Genomic DNA, 9,293 nt, shown 5'->3' on the forward strand with positions numbered 1-9,293 from the left:
CACCCGGCGTATAAGACGACCCCCGACTTTTGAGAAGATTTTCCTGGGTTAAAAAGTCGTCTTATACGCCAGAAAATACAGTACTTATTTTGTATAGTATCTTTCGTGCAAAAGTGACTGTACAACAACAAAATCATATCAGGTTGGTGCAACCTGGGGATATTATACAATTAAGGGATATTATAAAAATAGGAACACTAACTTGAATACAATGACAGCCAACTGACCTCATTGAAGATTCTGTATGGCAATCACTAGAATGCAGTAATGATGTAATTTATATTCAGTTACAAGGTATACAGTACTCAAAGAACATCTTAACACACTTCATGTACATTGTACATGTGTATTAAAACCTTTGTCCTAGTCAGCTAAGAGAATGAGATTATAGATGGCAACATGTAAGACTTCAATTTCTGAGACATGATGAACCTGGAACACAAAGGCAATCACAGGGCAACAGCACCACTCTGTGGATCTTTCAATTACAACAATCCCTACTAAAGAGAAAGGCACATATTCATAACACAGAAGATAGCAGTAACAACATGCCTCGTGTGACGCCGATAAAGGAAAATTGTCTTTAGAAAAACTGTGACTTGGAAAACTATTAGTAATGGCTCAATGTATTGTGGCTGTAGTTTCAAGCGCCACCCTTGATACTGTTGATTTAATTATCTTCTACCGTACATATAAAACATCAGAAGAACTGCATTATACTGAATATGTATTGTGGGTCTGTCCACTGAAATATACTACACCACTAAGGTTAATAAATATTGTTGTAGTTACTTTAAATCTCATTTATAAATGTCTACTGGAAAGGACTGTGATATGGCAATAACTGTTAATTATTTTTAAAAATATGTTTTCCCCTTGCAAATCCATAGTGGTAAAATATGATAAAACTAGGTGAGAACTCATATATTATAGAAATAATTTCTATCAAAAAGCTATGCTTTGTAATTTCTGTAATGTGAAATAAAAATAACATCTTGTTTCTCACTTATTAAATCTTTATTATTCAGTTAAATGCCAGTAGCAAAGCAGGTTTTAAAGCTCTCTTCTTTTATCAGGGAGAGGCAGTGAAAAGAAATGCTGTGTAAAGGTTATTGACAGCTCAGTTATTATAAGAAGACAGACTATAAATATTTAACTTCACAGAATTTTAGAATTAAAAAGAAACAGATTTATCTCTGGTTCATTTCCCTATTAATGAAGGATTGTCCCTTACAGTACTTCAAGAACTTTGTTCAATATAATTCAAACAACAGATCTTCCTTCACATTCCTCTCAGATGATTTCACTATCTAGAAGACCAAAGGGAAATTGTAAAATATTGTATTTTTAGAAAAGGAAGAAGAAATGGACCCACTACTTTGATATTTATAGGAATATATTAGTAATATATGGAAATCTGTCCACTTCTCCAACAATTCCTTGGGGTTCACATTGTGTCCCTGATTTCAAAATCCCCACAAGCCACTGCTTCACGTAGCTATATTGGGAACTGAGGAACAGGTAATCAAAAGGCAGTGCAATTGCAATGATGCAATACAGCACAAGTATGTACATGAGGCAGAGGAGCAACCAACACAGCATGGCTAGTATGGATACAATGCACCATTAGTATTTACACTGGTGCTATTTCACAGGTTTAGCCCTTTAATGAAGGCACAGACATGGACTGCATGAAAGCACATATCAGATCCCATGAACGGCAGGAACATGGGTCAGAACATTCAGCCACAAGGCAAAGGAGCACCTCAGGCTGATCTGAAGTGACTTCCTTTGGCTCATTAAATGAGCAATGGACCAGGGTGTATCTGGCCTTCCATAACCAAATGGATATTCCTCACCATATACTTTTATTTAAGGGAAGGGAGAGATGATAAATAAGGAAACTCTTCCAAAAAGGAGGTAACAAGATGGGCTAAGGAAGAAATCCGCACAAAATCCAAAAGGAGGGTGGTGGGGGGAACAGATAAAAGATAAGAAAAGTAAAAAGGAAGATGGTAAAGGGAGACTATGGAGTTTCAGCTACTCCTGCAGTTTTAAATAACAGTAATATATAATTTTATTTAACTGAGAAGCTGCTCATAAAACCTCCCCTTAAACACTGGAATACCCTTTTTATTTGAGGGCAGGAAAAAAGGTGAAGATGGTCTTACAAAAACCAAAAAGTGAAATTAAACCTATGATCTGCCCTCTGGGAAAGATCTTCTGCTTTTAGAATCAAACGGTTCAATTAGTTTCATAAGACCAGTTGGGTAGAGTACAGAAATGTGTTTAAAATGCCATTTTATGCCAATCATTATACATTAATCTGGCTCTCGCTCTTTTCATGTCATTTATTAAAATGATTTTCTGAAAGTGTTCCAGGGTGTGGATTTTTTTAATCCTGATATTAACTGACATCTAGATGTCTTTTTATACCTTTACTCTATTACATACTAGAAATGGATGTGGGAAGGGAAAAAACAAAGACTTCAACAATCTGTTAGTGATTCATATTGATCTTTTCGTTTGCTAGAGAACGGAGAGGTTTTGGACAATTAAACACAAGGTGGCAAACATAGGGATTTTAAATGGCTGTAAAACCACACTATACACCAGTATCTACATAAAAACCAGAGAGAGAAAGAGAGAAGAGAGCAAGAACACCTACGCCATTTAAAGGAAAAATCTTTCGAAGTGCCAAGCAGTAAATCATGCCTGCTTTACAGAACTGTGTTAAAATCAGCAGAGGACAGAATACCCCCACCTCCACAGTTCCTTCTAAGGCTATGTCTACACTAGACACCTGACAGCAGCACAGCTGTACCTATGCAGCTGTGCCACCGTAAAACCTCCTGTGTAACCCTCTATGCCGACGGGAGAGACTACTCCTGTCGACATAATTAAACTATCCCAACAAATGGCAGTAGCTATGTCAGTGGGAGAGCATCTCCTTCCAACAGAACGCTGTCCACACCGGCGCTTCTGTTGGTGTAACTTATGTCGGTCAGGGGTGTGTTTTTTCACACTCCTGAGCAACATAAGTCTTACCGACAAAAGTGCTAGCGTAGCCATAGCCTTTGTGGATACATATAATCTGTGAGCTTCCTAGTGTGCAAGAAGAAGGAGCCAATTAATGCTGTTTGCAGTGCAAACTAGCCCTGTGAGGAAGGTGTACGGGTGGGGCCTTGTCCCCTGCCTTTTGAAACAGAAAGGCTTTTTAAAAGGCATGGCAAGGTGCTGCCTATGCACCTTAGCTCTCAGGAGGCTATATATCTTTCCAAGGCATAATGCCTCCAGTTACTGCTATTGAGGCACTGTACCTTCACCTCCCCTTGACAGTCTGGGTCTTGAGAGACTGAACTGAATCCCAAACAAGGGCTTAGCTGCACGCAAATACCAGGGTTAGAACCCTGATATTGCCAGATCTTATTTAAAGTTTCTGTATATCGAGGCCATATCTTTCAAACCCCAAACTGACCATCATAATAAGTTGCTTCTCCAATCTCAGTGCATAGATATTTACAAATATTACTTAAAACAATTAATAAATTATGTATGCATAGATGATGTGTCATTCTCATAAATAAAATATTTTCTTATACATAAACACAGATTCCAATGCCAAAAGATCCAACCTGATCTCCTACATGACACAGGTCATGGAATTATTTTGGGGAAGCATTCAGAGCATATATTTAAGAAAATCATTCAATCTGATTTAAAAATTGCGTGTGGTGGAGAATCTACCATGACCCTTGATGAACTGTTCCAATTCTCAATTTGTTAAAAATACACCTCTACCCCGATATAATGCGACCCGATATAACACAAATTCGGATATAACGCGGTAAAGCAGCGCTCCAGGGGGGCAGGGCTGCGCACTGCGGCGGATCAAAGCAAGTTGGATATAACGCGGTTTCACCTATAACGCGGTAAGATTTTTTGGCTCCCGAGGACAGCGTTCTATCGGGGTAGAGGTGTATACATCTTATTTCCAGTCTGAATTTGTATAGCTCCACTGGATCAGTTTTACCTTCTCTGCTAGGTAACTGCTAGACCTTCTCTTTGTTAAGCTAAATAGACTGAGTTCCTTGAGTCTATCACAGTAAGGCAGGTTTTCTAATCTTTTAAGCAGTCTTGTCGCTCTTCTCTTAACTCTCTCCAATTTATCAACATCCTTCTTGAACTGTGAACTGGACACAGTATTCCAGCAGCGGTCCCACCAGTGCCAAATATAGAGGTAAAATAACCTCTTCTCCTACTCAAGATTCCCGTTTATGTATCCAAGGATTGCATTAGCCCTTTTGTGCACAGTGTCTCACCAACACCCCATGCCTACCCCCGAACTTTTCCAGAGGCACCACTTCCCAGGATAGAGTCCTCCCCTCCATGGTGTAAGTTTGGCCTGCATTCCTTGTTCATATATATACATATATACATACATACACACACACACACACTTAGCCATATTGTTTGCTTGAATCCAATTTAACAAGATATCCAGATCACACTAAATTAGTGACCCGTCCTCTACTATTTACCACTCCCCCAATTTGCAAACTGGATCACTGATGATTTTTATCAATGGCCCAAAAGAAAACAAAATGTTAAATAGAGTAGGGCCAAGAACTGATCCCTGCAGGATCCCACCAGATGACGGTTCTCTATCGTTTTGAATCCTATCAATTACCCAGTTTTTAATTCATTTAATATATGCCAAATTATTTGTATATCATTCTAGTTTTTTAATCAAAATACTATGCATTACCAAGGCTAGGTCTACACTACCCACCTGAATTGGCGGGTAGAAATCGACCTCTCGGGGATCGATTTATTGCGTCCCATTGGGACGCGACAATCGATCCCCGAATCGACGCTCTTACTCCACCAGCAGAGGTGGGAGTAAGCGCCGTCGACAAGAAGCCGCAGAGGTCGATTTTGCCGCCGTCCCTACAGCGGGGTAAGTCGGCTGCAATACGTCGAATTCAGCTACGCTATTCACGTAGCTGAATTTGCGTATCTTAAATCGACCCCCCCCCCCCGTAGTGTAGATGTAGCCCAAGTCAAACACCTTACACAGGTCTAAGATTATTACCTCTGCAATACTGTGTTTTTCAACCAAACTTGTAATCTTATTAAAAAAAAAAAGATATAATTAGTATGACAAAATCTATTTTCCATCAAAATTAATGCCAATCAGCATAGGTTATTACCCTCTTATAATTCTTTATTAATCAAGTCCTGCATGACCACTCCATTATCTTGCCTGGGATCAATGTCAGACTAACAGGATTATAATTACCCAGGTCATCCCATTTACACTTTATTAAATAGTGGCACATCATTAGCTTTCTTATAGCCTTCTGGAACTTCCTCAGTGTTCCAAAACGTTTTTAAGAGAGCTGATTTTTAAACTCTTGGATGCAAGTGATCTAGAAATGCTGATTTAAAAATATCTAACTTTAGTAACCTCTGTTTAACATTCACCTGAGATACTACTGGAATGGAAAGAGTGTTATCATATGATGAGACTACATAGTCTGTTCCCTTTCCAAAAACAGAATAGGAATATTTATTGAACACTTCAGCATATTCTGCATTATTATTGCTGGTTCTACCATTTCCATCTAGTAATGGACTAATACCCTTGTTAAGATTCTTTTTCCCTAATATACTTTTTTTTTTTTTTTTTTAAATCTCTCTTATTGTCCTTAGCTCTGCTGGCCACAGATTTCTCCTTGAGTCCCTCTGTTTCCCTTATCAATTTTCTGCAATGTCTAAGTTCTGATTTATGTTTATTACTATCAACTTCCCCTTTCTTTCCATTTGCTATATATTATTTTTTTACCTGCCTTCACTTCCCCCCTAGAGTTGCTCTTTAAAAAACAAAAATAATGCAACCTTCTTCCTCAATTGTGGCTTTTTGGGCATCTAGTAAAGTGTTCTTAAGCAATTCCCAATCATCATTCACATTTTTCTGATTAAATTCTTCCTCCCAAATGATTTGGCTCATAATTGTTTTCAGCTTTATGAAACTGGCCCTTTTAAAGCACCAAGCGTCTGTGAGTGTGAGTATATATGCTTTACTGGTCTGAACTTTATTCTGTTAACATATTATAAACGTGATCATGTCATGATCACTTGTACCTAAGTTACCATTATTTTTCATTTCTTGTGACACAGAATACTGGACAAACTGAAGATTGTGGAGAAACTGCAGAAAAACTTTCTTCACAAGAAATGATACAAAATTTCCAGAGTTTCAGACCATTTTTGTTATGCTTGTAAATGTTCTGAAGAAGTTTTTAGTACAGTGGGAATAAATGCTAGAAAAACAACTTGCTGGTAAAAGTTCCAGTATCTCGCTCCTTTACTCCAGTCATGTTTAAAGCTGAGCTATCTTTATGCAGCGCTCTTTGTAAAATTGCATTTTTTTTGGAATGCATTTGAGACGTTTCCTTTTACAGTGTTTTGTTCTGCATTTCATTAATCTACAACCCAGTTATCTTTCAGATTTATGCCAATGAAGGAGCTAACTGGAAGCTTCTGTGAGGCTTAATATTTTAAAAATCTTCTAGGGTCCAATCCTGCAATGAGATTTCTGCAGATGCCTGCTCCTACTGATTTCATTGCAGGATCAAGGCCTTACTGATCCATGGTTGTATTTCAAACTTGGAAAGATAAATAGAAAGATCCACAATCAGAAATGCAACAAAAATGTCCAATATATACTTCAGAGACTTTACAACAATAAATAAGCAAATAAATTCAATCAATGGTTTAAAAAAAAAAAATCAGAAGTGCTGGCTAACTCTCTCTATTTTAACAACACTAAATTGCAGGGACTTTGGTTGACTTTTATGGAAACCTTAAAATACTCAATAGTTAGACTCTCTAAAATTTCTTTGGTAACAGTAATACATTACCTGGCAAATTAGTCTTCATTATATCAATGCCAACTTGAAGCTCAGGCTCAGCTGCAAGAACTGCATAATCCCCTTGATGAGAGACATTAAAATTGAAATTGGGATGGATACCGAGTATATCATTCACCAGGAAGGGTTTTCCTTTTGATGTCCTTTGCAAGTTTATTTCATTCCAAGGTATCCATAGTTTTTCTGCAATTAATTTTCTTATCAGCAGACGACCAGCCTAGGAAATAAAAAAAAGTTTAAGACGATGCATGTGGAACCATTGTGCCATGTACAAAGAACAATTTGTAACTGCTAAAATACCAGTTAGTTTACTTACTTGGGAAGTAGGGCTAAGTTTTACTTGTTACTTAAAGAAACTTGCTATTTACAAAAACCATAGCATGATATAAATGAAAGAGCTAAAATGTTTACCAGCTCAGATACATTTTCACACAAGCATTTATTTGTGATGTATCAATAATTTATGCAGCACAGTACAACACAATCCCCCTTCTAAAGATTCGTATTATCTGAAATAGGATTTCCCTCCTTTTACCAGCTCATCATCTTTCTGCTGAGGATATTTTATTCCCCTGCCCCCAACAGTGAATATTTCTTTGCATTGATTTAAAACTCTCTCTCAACTTTCCTATTAATGTTGTTTTTGTTAAAAATCATTTAAAAGCTAAATGAAGGGCTTGTGGAAGCAGAACAGTTAAAAATTATCATTAATAAACAATTAGTTATAATTTATACTACTCAAGTTGTTGATATAAAGCTTGAACTTCACCTTTGCAGAGTTTTAAAAGATACAGTCAGATTCTTACACATTATGCTTCCTAGTTATACAACCTCACATTGTTGCTGGGTTTTATTTCATGAAATAAAATTATAAAACAAGGTTGAGAGAATTCTTTCACAATCCCTTGTGACCTGTTGTCTGTCAATAGTCCACAGACAGAACCCCTCCCCCTGCTATAAAGACAACAAAGACTGGTCATTGTTTGGTATATTTGATTCCTCAAACTGCCTCCGAAAAAGATGTGCCTTGCAGCATACACTGAAGGTCAAAAGTTGGGCTACTCTGGATTAGGGGAGGGAGAAGTACATTCTAAAGGAAAAAGGTAGCCCTGAGCAAGAGAACACCCTGCCAGCAGTCCTTTTTCTTGTATAGCAAAACCCAGCCTGCAGCTGCCTCCAGAACTTCAGCTGATTTAAACTATGGCAGCATGTCATGGTGAGACAGGCAGTATCTCAGGTAAGAAGGCCCTAAGCCAGTTATGCATATGCTATACCTGGGACTGAGACTTGAAGGGTATGTCCATACTGGCACTGCATTTAGGAACAAGCCTCACAACCCAGGGCCACAGACTTGTGCTACAGAAGCTTGTATGTCTTGTATTAGAATGCTGAAAAATGGCGGTGTATAGGTTGCCTTCAGGTTAAGTCTGGGTCTCAAGTCCAGGGAGGGGGTGCTGCTACTGCAAATCTATGGCCCTGAGTCGGGAGGCTTGTTCCTAAATGGAGTGCCAGTATGGACATACCCTTTGAACTCCTCCCAGAAAGCCAGTATAGGGCACGTAGTGCTGGCAGCGGGACACTCTGGCACACTGCGGCAGGTTCAATTGGTGAAAAAGACAGCGTTTGCATATCTTCCAGCAGACGCGGATAGGGACCTTCTATTTTACACAGGCAAAGCACCATGCACGTGCATAGCTCTTAATAACCATAATAAACACTGGGGTCAAAAACGGGCACTACGTTAAATAAATTACCCGCGTTTCCTCCTGCCCTAGTAACTAGGGTGACCAGACAGCAAGTGTGAAAAATCGGGACGGGGGTAATAGGCGCCTATATAAGACAAAGCCCCAAATACAGGGACTGTCACTATAAAATCGGGACATCTGGCCACTCTACTAGTAACTCCTTTTACACGCGGCTCCTCCCGCGCTCTCGCCATAAAGCGCACCAGCCTCCTCTACCATGGCAGCCTTGGCATCCCGGGCAAAGACGAACTGGCGGACGCGGTCCTTCTCCTCGGGCTGCACCAGGCGCGCGGCCAGCAGCCACTCGTCCCGGCGCGGGGCCCAGGCGGCGCAGGGGAAGGCCCAGCGCACGCTGCCCATAAGGAATCGCTGGGCGCCCCAGCGCTCGTGAGCCCGCAGGCCTACGGCTGCTCCGGGAGCGCGCCTGGCCACTAGGGGACTGCCGTGTCAGAATCCCCTTAGCCCTGCCGGGGACGCTGACTGAAGGGGGCAGGGGCCCTGCGGGGGGAGGCGACTGGGTCAGTGGCTGGACGTCTTAGCCCCGCCCTCACCCGGCACGTGGACCAGTTAACTGCACCTGCCTGCAGACAACGAAGCGCGCTCCCGTGCCACT

General features: G+C 40.0%; 1 protein-coding gene across 2 annotated transcripts in view; it reads right to left on the reverse strand.

Annotated features, from left to right (window-relative positions):
- AASDHPPT (aminoadipate-semialdehyde dehydrogenase-phosphopantetheinyl transferase) overlaps positions 1-9,234 on the reverse strand; it is a 60,473-nt gene extending 51,239 nt beyond the window's left edge. Inside the window, exons 1-2 of one of the 2 annotated variants that reach the window (XM_054015556.1) lie at positions 8,897-9,213; positions 6,927-7,152 (exon numbers count right to left, since the gene is read on the reverse strand). In XM_054015556.1, the coding sequence (XP_053871531.1) occupies positions 6,927-7,152; positions 8,897-9,040 (370 nt within the window). In that variant the 5' untranslated portion in view covers positions 9,041-9,213. Of the gene's footprint in view, positions 1-6,926; positions 7,153-8,896 lie in introns of both variants that reach the window. The other variant, XM_054015555.1, reaches the window with a different exon arrangement.
- Between the last annotated feature and the right edge of the window lie 59 nt (positions 9,235-9,293).

This window comes from Malaclemys terrapin, chromosome 1, assembly GCF_027887155.1.
Source record: "Malaclemys terrapin pileata isolate rMalTer1 chromosome 1, rMalTer1.hap1, whole genome shotgun sequence".
NCBI lineage: Eukaryota > Metazoa > Chordata > Testudines > Emydidae > Malaclemys > Malaclemys terrapin.